Source organism: Dermacentor albipictus, chromosome 1 (genome assembly GCF_038994185.2).
Source record: "Dermacentor albipictus isolate Rhodes 1998 colony chromosome 1, USDA_Dalb.pri_finalv2, whole genome shotgun sequence".
Taxonomy (NCBI): Eukaryota; Metazoa; Arthropoda; class Arachnida; order Ixodida; family Ixodidae; genus Dermacentor; species Dermacentor albipictus.
Window position 1 is genome coordinate 274,981,647 of NC_091821.1, and position 27,769 is coordinate 275,009,415.

General features: G+C 44.4%; 1 protein-coding gene across 1 annotated transcript in view; it reads left to right on the forward strand.

The window, feature by feature from the left end:
• Ide (Insulin degrading metalloproteinase) overlaps positions 1-27,769 on the forward strand; it is a 316,112-nt gene that overhangs the window by 245,756 nt on the left and 42,587 nt on the right. The window contains exon 22 of the mRNA XM_065440616.1: positions 17,844-18,011. Within this exon, the coding sequence (XP_065296688.1) occupies positions 17,844-18,011 (168 nt within the window). The remainder of the gene's footprint in view (positions 1-17,843; positions 18,012-27,769) is intronic.

Below are 27,769 nucleotides of genomic sequence, written 5' to 3' on the forward strand. Positions count from 1 at the left end.
TTATTTCCATTGCAAAAGCTGCAGTGCAGCAGCTCAGGAAAATGTCGGGTCTTCATAATAAATACATTTCTGAAGTTGCTTAACTTCTATGGAAGTCTGCACCTCTTGTAAACCATTCCATTGCTTCCATTGGAGGATTCAATGTAGCATTGCAACTGAAGAGCTTGAGCATTACATTTGTCAGAATTCTTCATTGTTGTCGGGCGGTCTTCAAGGGTGGTTTTAGTTTTATTTTATTTGTAGAACATTTGTGCACATATCTTGATGCCCATGTCCTTTGAATTAGCAAAGTGGGCCCATTTCCCACATCACATTCCGACAAATTCTGGCAACCAAAATCCAGTGCGGCAGTGCGAAGTGTGCAGTGTAAGAAGGAAAAGCGACGGTAGGTGGTAGTGCTGTTCTGTATAGGCCTGACTGTTTCTATCTTTTCCACAAAAAAAAAAATAATAATTTGACCACCAATTAGGGTTCTGAACTAAAAAGGGCTGCTTCATGTATTGTAAATAAAGCTTACTTGTAGGGGTGTGTGAATACCATATAGTAACTTTCAAATTGAATATTGACTTGAACATTAGAAAATTTTTCGCGATATTTAATGTGTACAAATTTTGGACAAGAAAATACGGTGCTGCACATGCTCGGGAGTCTCCTAGCATTGCATAACAAGAATGTAGCAAGCTATCAGTAACTTGGATGCGTAGAAATCAAGATATACAACGTGGTCTACTTTTGTTAAAGGGAACACCCAGTTAGGATACCAGCACTGATTACAGCTCAGTTCTATTATATGAAAGTCTGGATTTTTTTTTTTTATTAATAAAACTTGTGTTGAATAAAATCAAGTGCTTCTTTCCCCTCTGGAACTAATGAAATAGTGACGTTCTGCTGAACTGAATATCAATGAGATTTTCAGTTTAATAAGGACCTGTGTTTTAGCGCATTCTTTTATTTGTTGCATAGAAAGTTTTGCTTTCCAACTTTTCTCTAAAATAGAGAAGGGTGATTCCAAATTTATGGATGGCCAATCTGTGCAACAGACAAAATGACTGCACATCAGTTCAGTTCAGCTTTATTACCTTAAAGGCCCCATTTTGGGGGGCATTACATAAGGGGTGGGTGTTTTATTTATGTAACGAACAAGCAAGGAAGATTAATTAATGTTTAAAATGATCACTGACATAATCTTGAGAAGTAGATGTTGAAGCGATGATGGCGATGTCCCGGGGAAGGCCGTTAAAATAATGAGGCACGAAAAGTAGTGGTACGCGATAATGGGCGGGCAACTTGAAATGGTTGACTGATGCAGTGAGGTGTGCATGTTGCAGTTATATAAGGTGGCTGATTTAGTGAAGAATGAAATATTTTATGATAAAGGGCGAGGCTGGTAATGCGGCGATGCAACGAAACGGGCTGTAATTCGGATTTAGCTTTCAAAGCTGAAATGCTGATGTCATACAAGTATGAAGAGTGAATGAATCTAGTGGCACGATTTTGAACTGCTTCTAATGCATTTATTAACCCTTTGAGGGTCGATTTTTTTTCGGCATATGCGACCGCCCAGGGTCGATTTTTTTTTACTGCACATTTCAATTCTTCTTCGGGACTTACTTCGAAAAAAATTCCCCACAATTTACTAGGGTGACTAAAGTGAGAAAAAAATCTTTTGCGTTGGTATATATGTACTCTTCATTCAAGAATAACAACAATAAAAAAGGAAATAAACTTATAAGAATTAAAAATTTGATGCATCTTTATACACATAGTTCAAGGCCTTGAAAATGCGCACACGAGAATATTTTGCAGGACTCAAATGTTCCTGCTCTTGCACTAATATCTAATATGTACATCCATAGCATAATCGAAACGCGTAGGTGCGCGCACTCAAGAAAACTGTGTGGTTGTGTGCCCGTCAAAAAAGCAAAATGTGTGACAAACTTCCGCTAATCTTCATCTTATCGCCAACCAGAGGCAGTTAGTTTTCGCGAGTGTCAAAAAAAAAAAAAAGCAGCGGAAACGCATGCATGGCGGCATCCGTCCTATGCGCACCCCTGTGAGCACTGAACGAGCGAGAAAGAGGCGGTCGCCCTTTGAGTGATTAGTAAAAAGATAGCCATCAGTTTTGCAAGCGCAAGAAGCCGAAACTGCCCGCAAAAACTCAAACCGCCACCCGCCCGCGCGCGCATGCATAGGCGATACTATATAGACGTGCGGGAGCGAACTAACGCTAAAACAAACCATGCAACGAAAACTGAGAGAGGGAGGCATGCGAAAAAAATTCCCTGTATTCCCACATAGTGGCAGCACATGACAGAAAAGAAAAAGTTAGGAAATGGGTGCGTTTTTTAAACGTACAGACGGCCCCATACGGCATCGACCATTTTCGGACTTGTTCGCGGCGCTGTATATTTACATCATTGACCCTCAAAGGGTTAAATACGCTTGATGCGCACTTCAGATGGCGGATAAATATTCTCATTTTGGTCTGATGAATGACTTATAAACGAGCACTTTTACATTTGGGGGCACTAGGCGGAGATGGTGCTTTAGAAAACCGAGCAGTTTTGATGCTGAAATGATGTTAGTAATGTGGGTACGCCATGATAAATCATAAGACAAGGTTACTCCTACATATTTATAGCATGGTACTAATTTGATTGGGGTGTTAGCGATGGAATACTGGAAGCAATGCTGACTATGGCAACGAGAAAAGGACACAAGTTTGCATCTAGTAAGATTGAGGGACATTAGCTAGTTGTTGCACCAATTAAGTATGCGGTTAATATTTTCCTGAAGAGTAAGTTGATCATGAACGTTACTAATAGTGTCGTAAATGACACAGTCGTCGGCGAACATTTGAATACTGCAGGAAAGATGCTCAAGTAAATCGTTAATATATATTAGGAATAAAAGAGGACCGAGGACAGTTCCTTGCGGCACGCTTGATGTGACTGGAAGGGTGTTAGACAGGTGGCTATTAACAAAGACTGATTGAGAATGATTCGATAGAAATTGTTCAGACCATTGAAGAATGTTAGGGTGTAGGTTGAGCTGTGAAAGTGTTAGTAAAAGACGGCGGTGGGATACTTTATCAAAAGCTTTTGCGTAATCTAGAAAGATGGCATCAGTCCGCATGTTATGGTCAAGGTCAGTGTGCACGTTGTGAAAGAAAAGCACTAATTGCGTTTTGCAGGAGAGGCCCTTACGAAAGCTGTGTTGTAAAGGGACAAAAAAATTAAACGAGTCCAAAAAGTTCATAATTCGTGTATAAATGACGTGTTCCATAATTTTACAGGCACACTAGTTAATGAAATGGAGCAATAACTTAAGGGTGAGCTTCTGTTACCTGTTTTGTATACTGAAATGACCTTCCCCATTTCCCAGTCATCTGGAATGATTCCTGAGAAAAGTGACTGTGAAAAAAATCAGATAAATATGCGGCATAAATTGATTTTACATTTCGCAGAAGTTTTCAATTAATCAGGTCCAAACCAACTGATGCTGACAGTTTCATATTATCAATAATGGATGCAATGCCTTCTTTGAAAAATGTGATAGATGGCATGGATGCTTCTGTGTTAAAAGATAACTGTGATGGCACGTCAAGTTCTCTTGTAAAGACAAATGCGAATGCGTTGGCAAATATTTTCCCGCACTCATTGTCGGTGACAGGTTCATGAGAGTTGTTAATTAGTGTAATATCATGAGTGTACTCAGGATTTAATACTTGCCAAAATTGCCTGGGATTTCTGATTAATAGTTTTGGTAAGTCATTGTTATGAAATGAGTGCTTGGCGTTCCGAACTGCAAGTATGATTTTTCACCATCGAGGTATTTTTCCCAAGTGGTCTGAGCGTCACTGCATTTGGCTGAAAGGAACAAGCGTTTCTTTTTGTGTTCTAGTCGTTTTAGATGTGTAGTAAACCATGGCTTATTGCGATTCCTATAAAAGGGGACTTGTGGAATAAACGTGCTAGTGAGCATATTTAATCTATTTTTGGACCAGTTTTCATGTATAGTGCGAGTGTGAACTGTCGATTTATAATCGAAAAAAGTGTTAACCATTATTGCATTGTAGTTTTTCTTATTTAAAGACATTGTTTTCACTAATGTTTGCTTTGAAGTGGAATTAAATTAGAACAGAGCATGTATGATTTTATGGTCGCTGATTTCTGGGAGGTAATTAATGAATAATAGGTTCTCAGGGCTATTAGTTCTTATCATATCTAGGGTTTTTGCGGTTTCCTGTATAACACGAGTTGGTTCTGAGGCTAACTGACTGAGGTTAAAATTTAAACATACATCAATAAAATTCTTGGCCTCTGCGCGACGTGTTATTGAAGTACCTAGGTTCTGCCACTCAATGTCTGGATAGTTAAGGTTACCGAAGAGCAGAATGCGCGCATTTGGGTAAGTGGCAACAAGTTGGATTAGGCTATTGTTCAGATGTCGACAAAAATCGGGATCAGTCTGTGGTGGCCTGTAACAAATGCCAAGAAGCACTGTTACGGGGGCAGCATGGCAAATAAGCCATAATGATTCGATTTGTGATGTGACATGTACAACAGAGCATGATATACCTCGGTTAACTGCGATAAAAATACCACCCCCCACGAGCCCTTTCAATCATTATGGTACATGTGGAATTCGGATAAGTAGGTTAAGATTTCTGCATCTGAAATGTTAGTGTTCAACCAAGTTTCACTTAGTATCAATATGTTGCTCTCGGATGATGAAACTACGTTCGATATGAGTTCACACTTTGAAAGAAAACTGACGATGTTGGTGCACAACGTGGCTTATGACAATAAATCGTTCAAAAACTAAGTTGATGTCTTCCACTAAAAAGCTTCTCGCATTCCAACGTCTTACTTGCTAAATAATACTCAGTGGAACTAACGACCACGTACAAATATCTTGGAGTTAACTTTCAGTCTGACCTGTCCTGGCATTACCATACTAACGTCACCCTTGCTTCAGCAAAGCACTCATTTGGGTTTCTTAAACGTAACTTGAAACACACTCCATCGCACTTACGTAAACTGGCTTATATCTCTTTAATCCATCCTAAAATAGAGTATGCCTCAACCATTTAGGATCCTGATCAAGACTACATTATTAAAAACATCGAAGCCCTGCAGAACCGTGCTGTGCGTCTTGTTTTCTCGGATTACTCACGTCACGCCAACGTCACTTCATTGAAGAATCGTGCTGAATCGCATGTGTTATCATGTCGCCGTAAAATCGCCTGCTTATCACTTCTTCATAAGCTCTACCATCACGCATCACTTTGCAAGGACTTCTTTAGACCACCCCCTGCCATCTATCCCCGCTGTGATCATCCTTTTAAAATCTGAATGCTTCACGTGTCGTACTCTAACTTATGCCAGATCGTTGATACCATGCACAATAACTGAGTGGAATAACTTGCCATCAGACATCACAACCGTCACCGACATAAATGAGTTGCAGAAACTTCTAATCATAAATGAAGTTGTGCAAACGTTTCTTGTGTCATGTCCCCCCCCCCCCTTTTTTTTACACTACAACGGTGTTAAAAAATGATCCTGGCTTCAGTGTAACATGCATATTTTTATGGTTATTGTTCCTATTTTTATTGCGGTGATTTGCCTTTTCCTTTTAAGTTCATGTGTTGTGTTGTTTTCTGATTTGTTATACATTAATTGCATGTGTGCTTTCTATCAACCAGATTACCCTCCATTTTTGTGTGCTTGTGATTCGTATTCTCTTTTTGTACACTTCTGATTATTATTGGTACTACGGCAATCTTATTGGCCTTGTATTATTATTTTTTTTGTGATTATAGTTTATCCGTTCCCGTTTTTTTTTTCTCTCGACTTATTACTCATTTGTTACATATGTATGCGTTACTGCAGCCCCCCCCCCTCCCATGTAGTACCCTCCTGCGAGAGGGCTTTAGGGGTATTCTGAAAAAATAAAAATAAAAATAAATAAAAATGTCGTGGAAAATGAGTGAAGATTGTTTAGTGCCATGCGCTGCCATTTTGCTGGTGCATGGTGATGGAACAATTGCTATGCGATTTGTTTAACGGGGTTGGATGAAATATCGAAGATGTAACGTTTCAAGCCAATGTGAAGGCTTTTAAATAAAAAAATACTTGGCATTTGCAAATGCTTTTGCAAATGCAATTACTTGTTTCCGCGCATGTCGAACGCAATGCGAAAAGTCCTTGTCAATGACAAAGTTAGTATTTTTTAGTTTATGGCCATTTGATAAGATTGCTTCTTTAGTTTTGTAACTCGTGCAATTTCGCGATTATGGGACGATTCTTACCAACAGAATGATGACCGAGGCGATGAGCTCTTTCTATGTCACGAGGTTCCACGGTTCTACGGCGGTTCCACGGTTCCGCGAGGTTCCACGGCAAAAGTTAATGATTGCTTCTTCAGATTCGGCCTATGTTTCGCTGTCATTAGGGTCAGATATACCATAGAAAATTATGTTATTTTGATGTAATCTGTTTTTGGCATCATCTAGGCAGGGTTCTAATTCTTCAATTTGAATCGTGCTGCTGGTGTCTGTTCGAATCTTTTCAATGTCATTTTGGAGGGGAAGGAGAGCTTGGTAGTGTGTTTCTAGATCAGACATTCGTTTGCATAAGTCTGTTACTGTTTTATCAGTGGTACTTACCTGGGCCTCGAGGCTCTGCACTTCAGTAATTAGCTGGGTTTGGCTTGTGGTTATTTTTTGAAGTTCTGCCAGTACAGCATCATTTCCGTCAGGACCAGGGTTAGCTTCAATGACTCCCAACAACCTGAGCAAAGAATGAATTATGCAAGCACACTCAGCGGCAATGGCAAAACAGCACTGCGGGCTCGGGAACTACACCAGAACATAGTTACTTGAGTTTTTAGCAAACAGGGTATATGATTGACTAACCGGCATCGCAAAGATTAGCGGATTAGAGGGCTGCGTTGAGGTGCAGTCACTGAGCCCACGGAGCAGTGTCAGTGGCAGGTGCGCTTTTATATTGGACAAGGTGGTTGATGTCAATGATGAAGCGGCCGTCCTTGAAACTGTTGTCAGCGGCAGCCACTGTTCCCCTTGCAGCATGGTGACCCCGGGCATATTGCTGACAAGCGGCAGGTAGACGCATCCGGACGGTGCTTCGGAGCACGGCAGTGTGCACTTCGGTGACGCACTGACGGAAATGCCGGCCAAGGTCGGCAGCAGCAGGCTGGCGAACAAACGGAGCATCGCCTGCATCGCAAAGATTAGCGGATTAGATGGCTGTATTGAGGTGCAGTCACTGAGCCATATCACGTGACTCGATGACTGCTCTGTGCATAATCAACTCTTATGGTAAAAAGCATGCGCTGTTCGCACTGTTCCGTTGTCAGGTTCAGCGTGATTAGCCACAGGTCAAAGATTCTGAAATCTGGAGAGTTGCGCCGAGTTCGCGCAATGCTCACTCCCCCCGCCCTTCCTCTATACTTGTTCATCCGCTGTCCATGCAAATCCATGCGACTGGCCATGACACTGTCATGCCCTCTCTGTAAATCCAAAGCTATTCCTGTGATGGGTTGCTCGAGTTACAAAAAGAGACAGATGTGTGCTTATAAACAGTGTCAGGAATGAGAGGCCGCTGTATGGTGTGTCGCTGGCGTGATGGCTGGCGTGAGCCACTTTGTTGCCATCCCGTACATTCGCTTTCATTTGTGAGGCGGTTTGTCAGCTTGCTGAATGCCATGCGGCTGCTGTGAATAGATCTTCATCGATTTGGCACTAACTGGTAACTTTATTCGCTGACGCCTAACGAAGCAGCACCGATTAGGCCTAGGCAGTGGGGCCATGACTAAAATTCGCCATTGGCTGATGTGGTAATGGGTCGCAGACCGTCGTGGAATGCTTGCTGCTAATATGTTCATGTGGGTGGCTTATCGGTGATTAGTCTTGAAATCAGGCATGTGGTTTAGATTGACTGCTATTGAAGTGGCGTAGAGTTCGTTGCCACATATACCACACAATATGCAGCCTGTTGGTGCCTAATTGGCTAGATCTGAGCGCATGCTTTCTCACTTTACATGTACGCTGCCTTCGGTGCCGTTCCCTCTGTCCAGCGTTGCGTTATCATTTCAATCGATCCTGTCTACCCGGTTGAACCTTGCACCAACAGAGGCTGACCCAGTCGACGCAGCACTGTTGTGTGAATTGCAGTGTTTGGGCAAGGTGTGTGCGATCCCTGCATCACGCCGACGTCATGGAGCACTCGAAATAACAGTTCGCTACCGCGTCAGCTGGGGTGGTTTGTCTGAGCTGCGCTCGATGCTCCTTTTGTGTAGAAAACAAAGGGAAATGCTCACTTGGGCGGCATCAAGCATGAGGGGCTCCATTGCACACGCAACATGTGGCACTGCACGGGTCTATACACCGAATGTATCATATATTCGAAAAATAAAATAGTAGATACTGGATTTGCAAATCAAGTTATTCAAACATTCAGTATTTGATTTGACTTGGTGATATTCCAGTATTCACACACTTTTACTTATTTTTTCACATTTTTTTTAGCGTTTATTTCTGTGGAGCATTATCTAACAAACATGACAGCAGCGAAACTTTGCATAGCATGCATATGGAGCCAAATAATTGTAAAGGGGGTGCCGTGTCGCATGTATGTTACTTCGTAGCCAATGGGTTAAAAGCAGCTCCTTTTCTTTCACTTTCGTTTGTCTTTTAGGAAGTCTAAAAAGGGAAATTGGTACTAGCAGCTTTCATGGTGGAAACTATCTTCTGCAGTTTATTGATGTTCATGGAAGAAACGGTATTAATTTTTTACCTCACTTGTGAGGACACTGCAGAATTACTGTGGGCCTGAAACCGGTCCAAAAGTGTTTTGGAGCACAAAAGAAAAAAAAAACTTAATTCTTTTGCAGTTCACCACTCAATTTGGCACTCTGGTGTAGTAGTTTCACAATGCTCATGTTGCAGCTTTCAATTTTAATGTGTATGTGTAAGCTGTGGTGAAGTTCCATTTCCTTCTTCTATTTCTTTTTCTTCACGCTTCTCCTGACATTGGGGCCCCAAAAGCTTTTGCAGTCAGGTGTGTGCATGCTGATAGCTTGCATTCGAGTGGCGAAAACTAGATTCCATGGACGCTTTTGTTATTTCCAACTTGGGAAATAGACACCATAAGGTCAAGAGTTTGCCTCAGGATGTAGCTAGCATACTGGCAACAAGTATTGTAGCTGGCAAATGTGTAGCTGGCACACGACTAAATAGGGTGTACACATTGGATGAAGATTACATTATTTGCTGCAGGGGTCAAGTGCTAAAGTGCGTGGTGTCTGCTATCTAGGACCCATAAAATGAGAGCTGGTCCCCACTTTGCTGCACATAAAAGGGGCACTGCAGTGGGTTTGTGAACTTGCTGGCAAGGCACAGGGCGGGCTACATCACTTTAGTCAACGAAGGCATTTGTACTGTCATATGTACAAAAGCTGCTACTACTAAGGACTGCAGCACTGGGTTAATAGTTGCAGTTATAGGTGTAAGCTTGCAAGGACTATGCTCATTGATGCAGTGTTATAGCAAACTGGGTTCTCTACAAAGGGCCCTGCCCACTGGGGCTTGGGACCAGGTGCGTGTCAGTCGCCAGAAGTGCTGTGGTAAATCTGCTGGTTGAAGGAGCATCTGCACATCTCGGACAGTGCCGGAGAAAGATGCTATAAGAAGAGCTCTTTTGCTCTCCTTGCATTGTGTATATGTGTGGCACACTGCGTAAAGTGAGCTGTGCGTGTATAGGCAACAGGTGCTGCATTTGACCTGTGTTGGTGGCCAAAGGGTGTGTTTCCTTGATGACAGTGCTTGAAGGTGGATTCTCCTTTATGAAAGTGCTTATCCTCAGTCAGCCTTAATTGCGACACAGTTCTTGGCAAAGAGTAAGGGCTTGCCCATCCACCTTATTCCTCAGGTTTAGGCCTTGCTGACTTTTTCCTATTTCCCAAACTTGTACTGGCACTTGAAGGAATAAATAGCATTTCGGGACTGTTCAGGACATTCAGAAATCCATTATGGTACAGCTCAAGGGGATTCCAATGAATGAGTTCAAACCAGTTTTGGAGGCCTCCTAAAGCTGAAAAAGCTGTGCATGAAAATATAAGAGAAACTGCTTTGAATAATCCTCAACACAGTTTGCTGCAGTGATTTCAATTTTAAGGCAGAACTTTCTTGTCAAACCTTGTAGTTTAGGCAATTTATATGCATGGTTTACTGTGAAAGATTTAATACGAACCATACCATTTTGCCAGACGTTAAGGTTCAAAGCTAATGTATGTACAGGCTGTTTCACACTTAAGGGGAAACTCTGAGTGCATTGCAACGCAATGCGGCGAGCGCTGGAATCGGGCGGCAGCGGCAGCTTGCACAAATGCAGACGCTCGAGGGGCGGAGTCTTGAACCGCGTCGTCTGCTACAGCAGTGTGTGCTGGCCGCATTCTCGGGAAGCATGCTACTGTCAGGGGCAGTGCGCAGATTTCATTGTTACTGCGGGAAGTGAGCCGGTAATAAGTGCTGTGCAATGCCAACCTCTGAGCCTTCATTGGCGATAATGGTGTTCTACAAACTTCTTTTGACAGCATGCTTCGTTTGTTCTTTCGAAAGGCCAAGGTACTGAGTGCGTGCACGTATATTTCTGTACTGTGCATGAACCGTAATACGCAGCAACTAGAAAGCGACATCAAAATGTGCGCGCAACGTACTAGGTCTTTATTTGACATGAAAGGAAAACGAAGCACTCAATAATAACTATGCGACTCAAACACGATGAAACAGATGGATACAAATAAAGGAATGCTTTAGTTTAAGACAATCAGGTGGAAGTGATTCTTCTCGACAACGGTTCATTACACCAGGCAGGCCCTGCCTGCCGGTGGGGAAATGCACACGTTACGCTCTGAACTTCACTTAGTATCTTGCACGGTGTAAGAATAGGATAGGTGGCTGAACGAAGGCCGTCCCGGCGGAAAAAAGTCGTGCATGTATCGCTTTGCCCTCGGCAGATGGCGCCACAGACACAAGGGCCTTGGTTTTGAACCAGAGAAGCAGGACGAGAGTCATTGCGGATGTGAAAAGCGTCAATAAAACGTTCGAATTCGCTTCTTACGGTAAACTAGATGCGTATGTTATTCGAGCTTGAGACGGAAACTTGTTTGCGATGAACGAAGCATACGTTTCACGACATTAAGCGTTCTCCGGGAGCTATGTAGTGCACGCGCTCATCCATGCCGGTATAGGAGCATGGCACAATGAGTCCAGCGCAACGGTAGTTGGCAATACTGATCAGGCTCCTTGACGCTGCAGCGAACTTTGTGAAATATTAGTGGCTACGATACATGACCCAACCACAGACCTTACCATGATGAAATGCCAAAACGTCCGCACGAAAACTAGTTTTACGTGTACTGTAACCTATATAAGCTCGCAGTTAAATTGTAATGGACTGCAAAACAACTTTCCAATGTGGCTATTCGAAGGCCGCATTTTTTAATAACTGAAGTTGAATGTTCTGGTAGAGGTTGTTGTGATGTTAGTGTGCAGGATGGCCTAGCCTTGGTTTGACGGCATTTCCTCCGCGTGAGTCAATCATATGGACGACTGTCATCTAAAAACCACGGACGCAAAAGCAGTAAAGTTTTGAGCAGATTGACATTTATTTGACATGTACAGAGAACATGCCATAAACTGAATTATTCGTACAAGCGTTAATGTTCCATAAACAAACCGGACACTGGCACACATGTCGCGCACACGGGTAAGTTCATGACGCCCATCATTTAATTCAGCACATTAAACGTAGAGTTTTCACCTACTGAAGCTTCGACAGCTTTCGCAGCTCCTTCGACTTATTTTTTGCCTCAGATTTCTGTTGTTTGCAGAACTGCCTCATTCTCATGGCTACATAACTGTGTAGCACGCCAGCCATAACTTCTTCTTTATGGTCGGCACAGGAGAACTGAAACTTGTACTTATCAAGCATGTTTTCCAATGTTAATTCATAGGCATTTCTGAGAGCCGCATGCTTGTGGAATTCCATCTCCGTTGCATGAAGCAACTGAAAAAGACTTCGCTTTGGGTGCAAAAGACCTCCCCTGGTTTTACACAGAACAAGGCTGCTTTCCGGCTGATGATGAAGTGCGCTTTCTTCCAATAACCCTTCACGGCATTTTGCACACGTTGTGCTTTTCAAGTACTTGCGGCATATAAAACCAGCTAAATAATAAATTATGCAATCTGCAGCTGCCGGTGCTTCATGCAAGTTGTCGAACACATGGTCAACTTCCTCTTCAGCAGCAACTAGGCCATCTAGCTTCTCTTTGAGTTGCTTAAGGTGTCCTTCTGACTTGACACTGTCGTCAAAAGCAAGTTTCAAATCTTTGAGCGTGAGTACAGGTGCACCTTGCCGAGATTCATTTTCAACTTGACAGTTTCCGAATTTAGGGGGTTTAATCAAACTGTAAACTGATAACATGTTGTAAAGCTGCAGAAATGTGGGCATAGATGGGTGGTCATTTTGGCCACCAGCCTGTCGGATAATGCCAAAAAAGCGTTCCAACACGTCTTGGTTAAGTTTTCCTGTTAAAACATATCTGAAACCGCACTCCTTTAGCAGGTATCTTGATAGTTCCAGTGCGGACAAAATAGTCACACGAAGGCCCTCAGCGGTTTGCTCGGTTAGGAAACTTGCTCTTGAGATTTTTCCTGATACGACTTCTTTTTCCCATTTATTTAACCAATGCAACGATGAGGCCAGGACCCTCAAATCTCGGCTGCCAACAGTGATGCTTTCCTTTGGATGGTTTCGGTTAAGAGCATCAAAAAGATCATTAAACCTTAGTGTGAATTCTACTGTTGCCTTGACATTTTCGAGCCCTTTTGTGCCTCTCTTCGAGTAGAATTCCAAGCCTTTCGATACACTCAAGCTGAACAATTGAGTGGCCAACTTCACCCGCATTTTTTCGGTCGTTGAAGGGTTGATGTGGGACAGAGTCAATTTGGGGCAAACACGCAAATTTCCCGGCTGTTTAGAATCCTCCATAAACAGCCTGTCAAAATGTGCCCAGTGAACACGATCGCCATTTACGCACAACACTTTCTGTGAAAGCAAACGGTTCCGAACGCATTTCAAAAGATGGGGTGCGTCAGAAAACACATATACGTTGCGTTTTTCATCAACGGGGTGGATGAAGTAGTTCCGGGTATGTTGCAATGCTCCAGTGACGCCGAATTCCTTCCACATCGCACGGTTCGTACTTGCGCCATCACAGACGACTGCGTCGACTAAGGCTCCCGCATCTTCAAGCAAAAATATTGCTTTTAAGACGAGCTGAGCGAGTACAGCTCCCTTTGTGGGGCCCTTGCTTGCAAACACAGCTATCGGCTGAGAGTACTTGTCGCCAAATGACCGAAAGGTAAATACAAGCCCGTGGTCAGCAAGGTCGTCGGGGGCCTCTGAAGAGTCTCCATAATCAGTGAAGCCACTGTATGTCATCGTCTTCGAATGAACTCGAATTTCCTTTCGGACGCGCATTTCGTCGAAAACAAGTATCCCGTGGCGTTGAAAATCGTCTTTAGTGGTCATCTTCTTCTTAAAGGCCGTGAAAAACCTCTTGTCAAAGCCACACCTGACTCTTATCATGCTCAGGTACTTGCGCACCGTCGTAACGCAAGGAAGGGGGAGCACCTCATTATCTCGCAGGAACGAGTATGCAGATGGGCTGCGTATGTGCAACAGCAAGCACATCAGAAGCCAATCCTCTGTGTACCGTCTGCTTTTTTTGTTCGTGAACCTCGCTGCTGCTACGCACTCCTTTACCACAGTCAGCTGAGCACTAGGGAGATCTATTCTGCGTAGTTTCTCACCCAGTTCTTCTTCTGACATTTTTTGCATGTGGATACGAGCTTCTGCAAGCTCCGCCGACATTTTTTTAAAGCGGTTGAGCAGACGATTTTTCGACCTTTTCAGAGCATAATTTGCCCGACGCAGTGCTGCAACTTTGTCCTTGCTCTGGTATGAAGTCAACGGACGCGTACCTGAAGGCCTAAGCCTGCGCTTTCTTTCTTCTGTTCTTTTCTGGTGCATTCGCAGGACGTTTGAAAGGCCAGAACATTTGTGACATACTAATAAGTTCGAGTCACTAGGGTCAAGAACAATAGAGCATCTCTTGTGCCGCCATCTCTGGTTGTTGTCCAGATATGCGCATTTTGTTTCAGCGTGCGGGTACTCCAGAGTGCTCGGTCCACCACTGCACAGTTTTGTCTTATCAACGTGCTCTAAGAAAGCCTTAACGTCATCCATAGTTGTTAAAGTACCTTCAAAGTGCACATCTGCCATTGAAACTGACCTGCCCATCACGGTTATGTTTGCCAGCATATCTTCATGAATTTCAACAATTTTAGTGGTTACGAACGAAGATGCGGTGCTCACTGGCGATAGGCCTGCATCTGACAGTAAACGGCTTACAGGTACTTTGGTGCGCTCCAGTTGGGAGAAGACGACGCTTTTTACTTCTCCAAAGTCGAGCAGGTGGTATCCCCATGATTTTGACGGAAGAAACGACCGTGGTAAATCGCCGAACAAGCTTGCGAACGCAGATTCCAGGGATGAGCTAGGTCCAGCAGATTGAGGCATATTATCACATGTCTGCTCTTCAAACGCATCCATGTCGTGCTCCGGTGCACTCGGCAACGCTTGAAACGAGCTCCCATTAACGCCACCACTGTCACTGCTACACGAGGCTTCTTGCTCGTTACAATCTTTTGATGAAGCGCATTTTCTTTTCGACTGCGACCACGGTTGTCTTTCCGCCGGGCGCTTCCTTGTTTTCACTGTTTTAGATAGGTAAGCCGGGCAGTCGGGAAATCTTGTGGGAACAGCATCGCTCGCCAGCGATGCCTTTCGCGGAGCACTCACCAAGACGTGTCCTTTGTAGTGCGCTGTCCAGGTCTTGGACACAAGGTGAGGCTCGAAGTGCTTTTCGCAGACGTGATCATTCGGCTGAAGGACTCGATCCTTCCTTGGGATAGCTCGACGCCAAAGGTTCAAGCGTTCTTCGTCTTTCGGTGGAGAAAAGAGAGACAGTTTCTCCGTACAGCCTTTGTAACCCGTTCTGCAGCGGGGAACAAAACATTTCTTGCCCATCACACTCACATGTGCACGCCTGACACCAGAAAAAGAAATGCCGAGCCGCGTTGGGATAGGAGCGAGCGGCGCTAACATAACCAATGTAGGCCCCTAACAATGTCGCGCCACCTGTCGGAGAGTGAACAAAACATGCACCAGTGTTGGGCACTGCCGCTCCATGTTTAGCGGCCGCCGTTCGCACACCTATCCTATTCTTACACCGTGGTATCTTGTCAGGTCCCCAGTGGCAGCGATGAGAGCGCTCATTCTGGAGGGCAGTGAGGTGTAAAGTGATTAGGTCAGTGATGTGTTCATTCACAGCGCATCCCACTCGCTGACGATGGTGGACCAGAGCCTATCCTGGTACAACCCATGCAGAGGATAGTGCACCAGTGATACTTTCAGTGAGCCCCAGACATTTTCGATGATGATGAGGTCCAGGAATTGGGGCGGCCACTCCAGGACAGTGACGTCACTCTTCGAGCACTTCTGTCATAACACAAGCAGTGTGGCTCGGCGACTGATCGTGTTGAAATATATAGTTGCCTTCCAGGAACGGGCCCTCAAGAACCTACAGAATCAGTACATTGTCTATGATTGCCTCGTCCCTTTCAGCAGTGAGCTTGCCTTCGAGGCATATCAGTGGGCCAAGACCATCTTTGGTAATGCAAGCCCACACCCTCACACTAGATTTGAAGATTATAACAGCACTAACACATGCAACCACAAAGGAACAAGGACGAGGCACAAGCGCTGTGTCTCGTACTTGTTCCTTTGTGGTTGCATGTGTTAGTGCTGTTATAATTTTCAAATCAAGTATGCACCAACTCGCCTAGATAGAAGCTTTAATGAAATACCCTGACATTAGTGCACCTGCTCGCTGATACCCGTTGCAGGTATTGCGGCATGTAGCTGGGACAAAGAAAAAAAGCATATATTGAGTACTAATATTTTACATGAGGTAATTAACTTGTCTAAGAATCTGGGCCAGCCTCACATAAGTTCATGTTCACAGCATGGATTGCGAGCACTGGCTTCTACCCGCCGTGGTTGCTCAGTGGCTATGGTGTTGGACTGCTGAGCACGAGGTCGCGGGATCGAATCCCGGCCATGGCGGACGCATTTCAATGGGGGCGAAATGCGAAAACACCCGTGTACTTAGATTTAGGTGCACGTTAAAAAACCCCAGGTGGCCCAAATTTCCGGAGTCCCCCACTACGGCGTGCCTCATAATCAGAAAGTGGTTTTGGCACGTAAAACCCCATAATTTTTTTTTTTTTTTTGAGCACTGGCTTGAATTGCAAGTGCATGTACTGCCTCAGGCTCGATGGTGAAACTGCAATACTGAACGGAATAAGTTGTCTCATCTCAATGCACTGACCCATTTTATTAAGCAAATATGTTAGCATGGTACAGTTGCACTGTTTTTTTTTTTTTCTTTAGTGGAGAAATATTTCAACACTGAATTGTTAGTCTCCCCAAAGCCAAGAAAATTAGGCTGAACCCACATGTAAGGTAAACCAACCGATATATTAAGAACTGGTATCGTAATTGTATGAATTAATAACAATTGGTTTTAGAAAATAACTTGCCATATCTTGGCAGGGTGCCACATTCATTCTCGCTGGTCGCCATCAGTCGTAAATGTGGATTCATCACTGAATACATTTATCTATTGTTCCACTGTCCACCCTTTGTGTTCTTGTGCAAAATCGAGCCACTTTACTCTATTTGTGGCCCTAAGTAAACACTTTTGTGTAGCTGATCTGCTCCTTAGGCCAGCTTCATTGAGCTGCTGCCTAATGGTAGACCTCGAAGCCCTCAGCTTCGAGCTTTATCGTAACTCTTAAAGCGAGGCACAGGTGGTTTCACACCAGCTGAAACAATGAACAAATCCTCCTCATCCATTGTGGCCCTTTGTGGACGTTCGTAAGGGGCATCCTTGATGCACCCTTCTTTCTTGTAGGATTGCAGTATCCTGTTCACAGCTTTAAGTGGCCGTCTTATCATCTCTGCCCTGTTTTTTTTAGTATAGTTCCCTAAACGCAGTTCAGTAATCTCCACTCGTTCTTTCTCTGGTACACGGGCCATGTCAACAAGGCAAATGATTTAGCACTGTTCTGGTCAGATGAAAAAGATGGAATGAGATAAGGCAATCGAGCACCACCTTTATTCAAATCAATCTTGAATCCTGTAAAGCTGCTTGTATCTGCAGAGAGTCGCATAGTTATTATTGTTGAATGCCTAGTTACTACTGTGAAGTGTTGTTATTGTTGAGTGCTTTTGTCATTCGTGTCACCAATGACCGAAGGAAGGAGATGACACTGCATGTTGGCTTTTCAAAATCATTTCCTTTTTATCTTGAGCAGTTTAAAGATGCAGTGCCCACCTTTCAATTCTCACCGCATCGCGATGCAATGTGCTCTGAGTTTTCCCCTAAGTGTGAAACAGCCTGTACATCTTACAGCACTTGAGCTTCAATGAAATTGCATGTTTACCTCAACGAAGCATTTGTGTAGGGATAACTCACGACTCTGAGCAGCTTTCTGTACTGTTTAGTGTGTGGAATATTGACCTTTTGTCTCTCCTAATTACCAAAGTAGGCTGCACCTAGTGAACATTTTTATGCCATGATTTCATAGTTCCTGCATGATGATGATGATGGTCATTATGATGCAGGAGGCGAGTACATCTACGAGCAGGTGAATGAAGTGCACCACACATCATCAATTCAGACGTACTTCCAGTGTGGGCCCCAGGAGACACGAGCTAACATGCTAGTGGAACTACTATGCCAACTCATCACTGAACCTTGTTACAACATCCTGCGCACTCAAGAGCAGCTAGGTGGGGCTTTTGATGTTGTTTGTTTCTAAATTAGATGGTGTGTGCTTTTGAATCCAGAAGGCAGCTAGTAGTGATATGTATTTATAAAGTGACTATTAAACAATCATATTCTGCAGAACTAAGTGGCTGCAATTACCTTAAATGATCTGCTGTTCCCAAAATGGCATGTTCAAAACATCAGGCCATAATTGATATGCATGCTGGTCTTATGAAATTTCCTTGTAAAGTTTCATTTTGCTGGATTTGGTTGCAAATGTCAAAATGCCAGAGAATCGCTATTGTATATTGTGATGATGCACCATTTCACCTCATACCTTGAGAGCTCCAAATTGTATAAGCTATATTCTGGGCATACAAACATTTGGCTTGTTTAGACAAGCATTGGTTATAGTGTTGCATGTGTATATCGTCACGTGGTAGTGACGGTGAAGAAGGCAGCAAAACTGTGATTAACAAAACTAGCATTTTATTAGGTGAACTTGTGTCCTCAAAAGCAGGCTACACTTAAAGAACAACGATAGCGGCAAACACACTTGGCGATCGTCGAAAATCCGATCAGCGGGTCAAGCGCGTCGGCCTTTATACATCAGTCATCGAAGGTTACAGAGTAATCGCTAGGACCCGCGTGTCTTCCAGAAAGTTCTAAATCATTCGCTCACATGGTGAAATCAGATTACACAAGGTTCGGTGACAACAGACAGCAGATAGGACCATCGATAACTTTCGAGAAACTTCCGATGCATGCAAGCGCGTCATGCGCTATGCAATAAAATTTGTTAGGCGGTGAAACGCGGTCACCCGATAAAGATAAACAAGTACACATGTCAATACTCCCCTTTTAAAAAGCATCGTCCCAAGGCTACAAACATAAGAGAGCGAAACACAAAAGGACACTTATTAAAAGTAATAAAACAATGAAAAGAAACAAATTCCAAAGTAACACAGTCCAAAAAAAAAAAGAAAGTCCAAAGGTCAGCTACACAAAGTGCCAAAGTTCATTAGTGCTGGTAAAACGGGCTTAAAGGGACACTAAAGGTTACTAGAAACTCAAGTTAAAGTGGTAGAGCAATATTCTAGAACGTCTAAGGCGTCAATTTAATCGCGAACAGAGCTTTAGTAACCGAGAAATTGAGGTAAATGCATGACACGATTTGAGACCCCCCAGCGACATTCCGGTACTAGCCCGATGACGAAAGGACTCCTCATAATTTGTGTTACTAATACTCAACTACTCGTATTAAAAATATCATTTCATTCGATTATAAGACGGAAAAAAGTGCTACTTGTCTACATCTGTACGATTCTAAGAAAAAATAACATTTTGACGTTACCCTTCAGTAATATGGGTGTTCGAAAGGTTTCGTTTTCGCTCGACTCTGCGCGCTCGACTCTGCGCCGTGCACGCGCTGGAGTTTCAGTACTTTCGTTATCGCGTCGTGCTGCGAGGGTTCTGCCGGCTCGCGAAACTTTCATTTGGAACAAGCAGCGAGAATGCCACGTCCATGTGATGTCGTGGGAAGCCCTCGTTGCTTTCCCGCTCCGGAGAGCCGGTGTCAAGGCCGCCGTCGTAGTACGCAACGACGCCGGCAGTGCGAGCCCTCAGCAGCAGGTCGCGCTCGTCGTTGCTCAAATCACTGAAGTTGAGCCCACCATCGCGAGCCAATCTGTCGGTATCAGGGTCCATTGCGACGAGCGTCGAAGTTTGCGTCATAGAATGAAGTACCAGTTTATGGGCGTCTTGCGCTGGAGTTTGAGGTATAGTAGCGGCGCCTGGTGGCGGTGCGGGAAACGACATATGGGTTGTGCCAGCTTGGATCGTATTGAGCCCTGGCTGTGGCGAAGCACGTTTCTAGGCTGAGTTTTGCGTCGATTCGCACTTTTTTATGCCCTGTTATGAGTGCGAAAAGGCTCGTCACTTCTCACAGACCACGCCGACCACGCTGCGAGCTCGCCGCAGCCTATAGTTTAACGAAAACGGACTCTCTGTGTGCCGTGGGACGTAATTCGTTTCTCCTTCCGCTAGCCACCATACTCCCGCTTTCGCTCTGCTGTCGGCTCTGTCTTGGCTCTGTTTCTGGCCGCGCATTTGCGTTTTGCGCAGAAAAGCCGTAGTGCCGTCTGTGGACACCGTTCTACTCACCGATGGCGTAACGTCACTATGAGACCATGATGTCAGTACTCCTCGATCGGAGGGCGGGCGATTTGAACTGCGCTAGAAGTAGCGGACGCTTCAGAACGCATTTTGTCTTAAAATAAGTCTCTCCTTGGCAGGAAACAAGCGTTTCGAGGTTTCTGTGATGGTATTTCAACAGTCCACGTTGACTTAATAGTAACCTTTAGTGTCCCTTTAAGTCGCACAACGTGAACTATTTCAGGTCATGAGCAGCACCGCTATGATAGCGAAGTGCCATCTGGTACAACCTCATAGTCTAGTGCGCCAATGCATCCGATGATCTTGTAGGGTCCGAAATAACGGCATAAAAGCTTCTTACTAAGTTTTCGTCAGTATATTGGGGTCCCAACCCAAATGCAGACGCCGAGCTAGTACTCTACGTAGCGTCGTCGAAGGTTGAGTGTCGGCTGTCGCTTCTCTGCTGGTTCTTTATCCGCAGGTGCATGAGCTGTTGGGCATCTTTGGCGCACTGGAGGTAGGTGGCGACGTCAAGATTCTCTTCATTGGTGACGTGCGGCAGCATGGCGTTGAGAGTCGTCCTCAGGTTCCTGCCGTAGACCTGGCTTGAACAGCGTGATCTGTGTTGTTTCTTGCACCGCCGTGTTGTAAGCGAAGGTTACGTACGGCAGGACGGCATCCCAGGTCTTGTGTTCGACGTCTACGTACATTGCTAGCATGTTGGTGAGGGTCTTATTCAGGCGCCCCGTAAGACCGTTCATCTGCGGGTGGTAGGCAGTTGTCCTCCTGTGGCTTGTCTGGCAGTATTGCAGAATGGATTGGGTGAGCTCCGCTGTAAAGGCCATTACTCTGTCAGTGATGAGGACTTCTGGGGCGCCATGCCGCAGCAGGATGTTCTCGATGAAGAATTTCGCCACTTCGGCTGCGTTGCCTTTTGGCAGAGCTTTCGTTTCAGCGAAGCGGGTGAGGTAGTCCGTCGCCATGACGATCCACTTATTTCCGGTTTTTGACGTCAGAAAGGGCCCCAACAAGTCCATCCCGATCTGCTGAAATGGTCGGCGAGGAGGCTCGATCGGCTGTAGTAATCCCACTGGCCTTGTCGGTGGTGTCTTGCGTTGCTGACAGTCTCGGCATGTCTTGACGTAACGGGCGACTTCGGCGGTCAGGCGCGACCAGCAATACTTTTCCTGTAATCTCGATAGTGTCCGGGAAAATCCGAGGTGTCCAACGGTCGGATCGTCATGTAGGGCGTGCAATACTTCTGGATGCAGCCCTGAGGGAACAACAAGAAGGTAGTTGGCGCGGACTGATGAGAAGTCCTTCTTTACAAGTAGGTTGTTTTGAAGTGAGAACGAAGACAATCCTCGCCTAGATGTCCTAGAGAAACGTCGGTGTGCCCTTCCAAATACTTGAGGCTTTTTAACCCGCCGTGGTTGCTCAGTGGCTATGGTGTTAGGCTGCTGAGCACGAGGTCGCAGGATCGAATCCCGGCCACGGCGGCCACCTTTCGATGGGGGCAAAATGCGGAAACACCCGTGTACTTAGATTTAGGTGCACGTTAAAGAACCCCAGGTGGTCGAAATTCCCGGAGTCCTCCACTACGGCATGCCTCATAATCAGAAAGTGGTTTTGGCACGTAAAACCCCATAATTTATTATTATTATTATTACTTGAGGCTTTTTAGCTCTAGGTCTGCTCATTGCTGTTCAGCAAGTCTTCCACGTTTATTATTCCAAGGAAAGCATCGTCATCCTCGTCATCTCGTGGTGGCGGGTCAATGGGGGCACGTGATAGACAATCAGCATTAGAATGTTTTCGTCCAGACTTGTAGGTTACAGTGATGTCGTATTCTTATAGTCTGAAGCTCCACCACGCCAGCCGTCCTGAAGGGTCCTTTAAGTTTGCAAGCCAACACAACGTGTGATGGTCGCTGACGACTTTGAATGGCCTGCCATATAGGTAAGGGTGGAATTTTGCTGTAGCCCAAATGATGGCAAGGCATTCCTCTTCAGTTGTAGAATAATAGCCTTCCGCTTTTTACAGCAACCGGCTAGCATAAGCTATCACCCATTCAAATGCATATTTCCTCTAGACCAGGACGGCACCGAAGCTTGAGCTACTGGCGTCAGTGTGGATTTCGGTATCGGCATCCTCATCGAAGTGCACAAGTACTGGAGGCAACTGCATGCATCGTTTGAGTTCTTGAAATGTGCCGGCCTGCAGCGTTTCCCACTTGAACTCGACATCACATTTAGGTAAATGCATCAGCAGCTCAGCGATGCGTGAAAAGTGCTTGACAAAGCGCCTGTAGTAGGCACACATGCCAAGGAATCTACGCACTGCCTTCTTGTGGATGGGCTGCGGGAACATTGCGATGGCAGCTCTCTTCTGCGGGTCAGGGCGGACTCCAGATTTGCTGATGACGTGGCCCAGGAACAGAAGATCATTGTAAGCGAAGCGGCACTTTTACGGCTTCAGAGTGAGCCCTGGTGACTTGATGGCCTTTAGTACTGTCGTGAGCCGCCTAAGGTGATCGTCGAAATTTCTGGCGAAGACGACGACGTCATCCAAGTAAACAAGACAGGTCTGCCACTTCAATCCTGCTAACACCGTGTCCATGACGCACAGGAATGTTGCAGGTGCCGAGCACAGTCCGAATGGCATGAGCTTGAACTCATTGAGGCCATCTGGCATGATGAAGGTGGTCTTTTTGCGATCTCTCTCGTCGACTTCAATTTGCCAGTAGCCAGACTTGAGATCCATCGACGAGAAGTATTTAGCTTTGCAGAGCCGATCCAATGCATCTATCCGTGGTAGGGCGTATACATCCTTCTTTGTGATTTTATTCAGTCGACGGTAATCGATGCAGAAACGTAAGGTTCTGTCCTCTTTCTTCACCAAGACAGCAGGAGATGCCCACGGGCTTTTCGACGGCTGGATGATGTTGTCACGCGACATTTCGTCAACTTGTTGTCTTAGAGCTTCACATTCTCGCGCGTCGAAACTCTGTAAGGGCTCTGGCAGAGTGGTCGAGCGCACTCTTCGGTTATGTGATGCTTTGCGACTGGTGTTTGTCGAATCCTCGATGACGTCAAAAAGCAGTCTTTGTATCGTCGGAGCAGACTTCTGAGCTGTTGCTGCTTAATTATGAGGAGACTTGGATTTATGTTGAAGTCTGGTTCTGGGACTAAGGTCGTCGGGGTAGATGCAGCAGAATCATGCTCAGAACCATCAGACCAGAACAGAATCGGAACCATCATGCCAGAAGGCGACCGGCATCATTACAATGGGAAAGTCAATTTAGAAAAGCGACCTAAAGAGCTTGAAGTGTCCAATTTAGCAGCTGCTTAGCTGAAAAAAGTTGCAACTACAAAAACAAGGAGATTTCACTATTTTTCATTGTATGTCTATGAGTTTCCCCGCCTTGAATTTTGGCCTTTGGCATCCTTGAACTCCTTGAATTGTCCTTGAATTTGGGTCAAATGTGATGTGCAAACCCTGATTGCAGTGAAGCATACCAGGAGTGGAAAGGGGCCACTGTCACGGGACATTATGTGTTCCTTAATTATATATGTGTGCACCTGCCATCTCCTGTCGTAGTATGAGCACTGAGACACCTATTATTTTACTGGCTGGCCTTCAGAGCTATATTTTGGACATGGCTGTGGAGATTTGAGTCCTTGAGGGCACTTAAAGTCATGCTTTCATTTTTTAGGATGTTTTCACGGTCCCTAGGGAGTCTGAAAAAATTAAAAATCTGACATTGACTGTATGTGTTCTGTATTTGCGCCGTTGTAGACTCTGTAAAAGTTATTGAAACTTGCCAAATTCAGTCTTCATCTCATTTATAATACAGTGTAGTTTATGTTTAGCGATAAAACATATTAACTAGGTATGAGCAGCTGCCATCAAAATTGATGATGTCTGTGAGCTGGCGCAGAAACGTCATGATGGCAGTGCCATCTGCCTTTAATTTTTGTGCTGTTTTACAGCAAATCTGTTAGCCTCTAGCTGGTAGGCGTCTGCATCTGTGGGAAAAAAAATGTGGGCCGATTCTGGAAGGATCCAGTACCACCTCCGGTGGAGGTGAAGCAGGCTTCAAGCACCCAGCAAAGTGAAACAAAAAGTGCATATATTCTTTGGAATCACGCGTACCACAAACAGAACAGCATTCGTTTCAATAAATAACAAGCACAAAACAAGCATCCGAACCACATAATTGATGATAAGCAGCTCCTGATAACAATGCAAAGCATGTAGCGCTCCCCGCATAAATCTCCCAGTAAAGATTATTATTGCTGTGAAAAATACAGTCAACAACCGATTTTTCGGACCTTCTAGGGAACGTAAAAACGTCCGAAAATTCAGGCAGTCCGAAAAAATTAATGCATGCAAAAAATCGCGCCTTTTTTTCTTTTTTTCTCGTATCTAGAGGTAAAGGGCGAAGTACCAATCTTCCGAAACCCTGCCAAAGCATCAATGAAGGTGTTATAAAAAGAGGCGTTCAAAAACTCTGTATGCAGCCGACTGCCAGTTTATTATGTACATGTGCATCGTTGGGCAGCCAGTGTTATTGTTGCAGTGGCTTAAAGAACTTGTTGATTGTTGTTTGGACGGTGTTCCGGTTGCATGTGATCATATTCGCCTCGATCTGAGCAAGGGTCATGTCAGCACTGTACACCGATGAAAAGGCCAACAGTGCTCGCGTCAACTCGGCGCTTGTAGGCGGCGCAGGCATTGGCTCCTCATTTTCAACATCGGAGCCTTCTGAATCCCCCACAACCCGACGGACTATTCCCTTGTCAGTCATTTCTGCACAGAAGTTGAGCTCGTTGTCAGCGTCAACAAACTGTTCAAAAGTTATTTCCGTGGGTACGGTACTGCTTTCTGCGCTTCGATGCCATTGGCGAGGACGACGAAGACGGAGTGGGGGCCATCGAAGGCAAGCGAAATCCTCAAGTTGCGAACAGTGGAGTTCGCTGACGAGCGTCGAAGCACCTAGGCCTAGCGTCGCAGAGCACACTTGACACAACAGCACAACCACACACCACGCTAGCCAAAACGGGGCCTGCGCAAACCGTGGCGCAAACAAACGAAATCGCGCCGCTCCGGAAACTCCGCCGGAAGCGGAAGTGCAGTCATTTGCGGCGATGAAAATAGCCAGCGTGGCCAGACCAAATCGGTATGCGACGGCTAGATCCGGCTACTTATAGTTCAAAGCGGTGATATGCTTCGGCTGCAAGTTGATTTCCTTCGCAAGGGCGCTGCGCGAGGAGCCAAAGGACCTTCCTTCGCATCAAAAAGTCAGGAAAATTGGACGGCGGGGGGTTCGAGCGTCCGAAACTTCAGACGTCCTTATACATTGATTCTATGGGGCTCGTGGCGGTGCCGCGAAGACGTCCGAAATACCAGGCATGTCCGAAAATTTGGGCGTCCGAAAATTCAGTCGTTGATTGTATTTACGAAAAATATTACGAAAAATATTTTTTTAGTGTGTAAGAAATACCTATTTGTATCTTCTCACATGTATAGCACACTTGTAGAGCTATCTAATGATGTATCACACATATTTGTAGACTGACCACCAAGGCTACCTTTCTGACCTTGGACACAAATCTTTTTGTAGAAAAAAATGTAACTTTAGTTGTTTTTTTTTTTTTCAGGCGACTGGCTAAACCTTCAAAGCTTCACATATTTTTAGGCTATACTATGTGAACCGGGCTACAACTCTGTATTTGTGCCTTCCAAATTTTTCTGTGTTCTGAAACAAAAATTCAAACTTTGCAATTTTCCTCCCTTTTTTTCTGGTGCCAAAAGCACTGGGAAGTATTCAGATATTTAAGAAATTGGCTATTTTAGTAGCCACACCACTTCATTGTCTTGCCATAACACCATTTGAACAAGTGGATCATACAATGTGCCTTCTAAAAAAAATTTTGATTGATGCCTTCTAGCTCAGCTGGAAAAATAAATTAAATTACCCCCGAAATGCTAGAAAATTTTTTGCAATAAAAATAAACTTGGAGAACGATTTTTGAACTTAAGAATATATGTGGAACGTTTTTTAGTTATATCTGTGATGTTTGAAAAAAATGCTGGTTGATTTGGCGTGACCCATATAATTTTGCTCTTTAGATTCCCTTTTATAATGCTCTCTTGCAACCATTTATTTATGTTGAGCTTGGTTCTGGTCTATAAATGAATATAAATCAAATTTACTACTATTATAAATATTGGATTGACACTATTCTATATATTGCTAAAAAAAAGTGAAGTGCATTAAAAAGCATTTGGGACTTGTTTCCTTCCTTCTGCTGGAGCGAAAAAGCTGAATTTTGAAGTGCATTTTCTTGTGTGCTCATAATGGGTAGAATCATGAATAACAAGGATGGCAAAGGAATTGACAAGGACAAGCATTGACTTAAGTATAGATTGGAAGTATAGATACTAATTGCGAAAAAAGTGTTTCTCATTTTAGAATCTCGAGCTCATTTAACACTAACCTGCAAAGTTTGTTACCTCATGCTTGTATCAGTTGTAACAAAATCAGTTTGCACTAGTATTTCTCTGAGCTGAAGCCAAAATTTACACCAAAACCTCTGAAATGAGCAGCAATCATTGCACACATGCTATTGAAGTCAACTTGATTATATTTGAAAGAAAAGCTCAATTTCTCCCTACCAGTGGGTCTTTTTGCTCTGTAGTGTTCTGGAAAACACTCGTCAAAAGAACGTACCAATGCTGTTGACTGCCAGGCACGTATGAGGGAAGCACAGCATCCTATTGTCCGAGCAGCTTACCTGTTGTCTGCTTCATGACGTTGGAGTGCACTCATGTGTGCACCATTTTGTCTTCTTGTTGAAGTGGTGTGCAGTAGTGACAGGTAAATAGTAAACCTCAGGTTTAATCACATCCAAAGTGAATAATAATCCTGGTCGAATAATTTTGAATCAAGTAGTTCGAATACTGGTACTCTTCTATGCCACATATTTTGATGAAGAAAATGCCAAAGCACTTGTAGTTAGGCTGGTCCCAATTCAGATTTTTGTTAGGAAGTGAATTTTATATTAGAGAATGATTTTGAAACGAATAGTTGTGGTATTTGCATAAATATCTTAACACAATGGCCAGAAGTTGACGAATTAAAACTGAAAATGGGGGAGGGAAAAGGCTTTATTTGCAAACATGAAAAATTTTATTTATGGGGAACAGTATATATATTTTTTGTGTGTGTGTGTTGTGGAGATATTTTCACCCAGAAGCACAAGCACATATTTTACGATGCCAGCAGTATGGCCAGCAGCACAGAACATTTATTTACTGACTTTTTCTCAGTGTTGTGGTCCAGTATACTTGAAGTTTCATGTTGGTCAAGGCCACAAGGGAGTTTCACTTCCCCCAGTAACAGAGCCGTGTGTTGCAGAGTGCGTTGCACACTGTCACGATTCTGCATGTGACTTAGACTGCATGATGGCGGATGTTTAGGCAGTGTTGTGCAAATTAAGCTCGGTGCTTTCTGCCTACGTGTGAGCTTAACCCATTCCATCCAATAAGTGCAGACAATGAACTTGGAAGGGACACTTGATGTAGTTTTCAGTTGGTCGCCTGTAGATCCGAATGCTGCTTG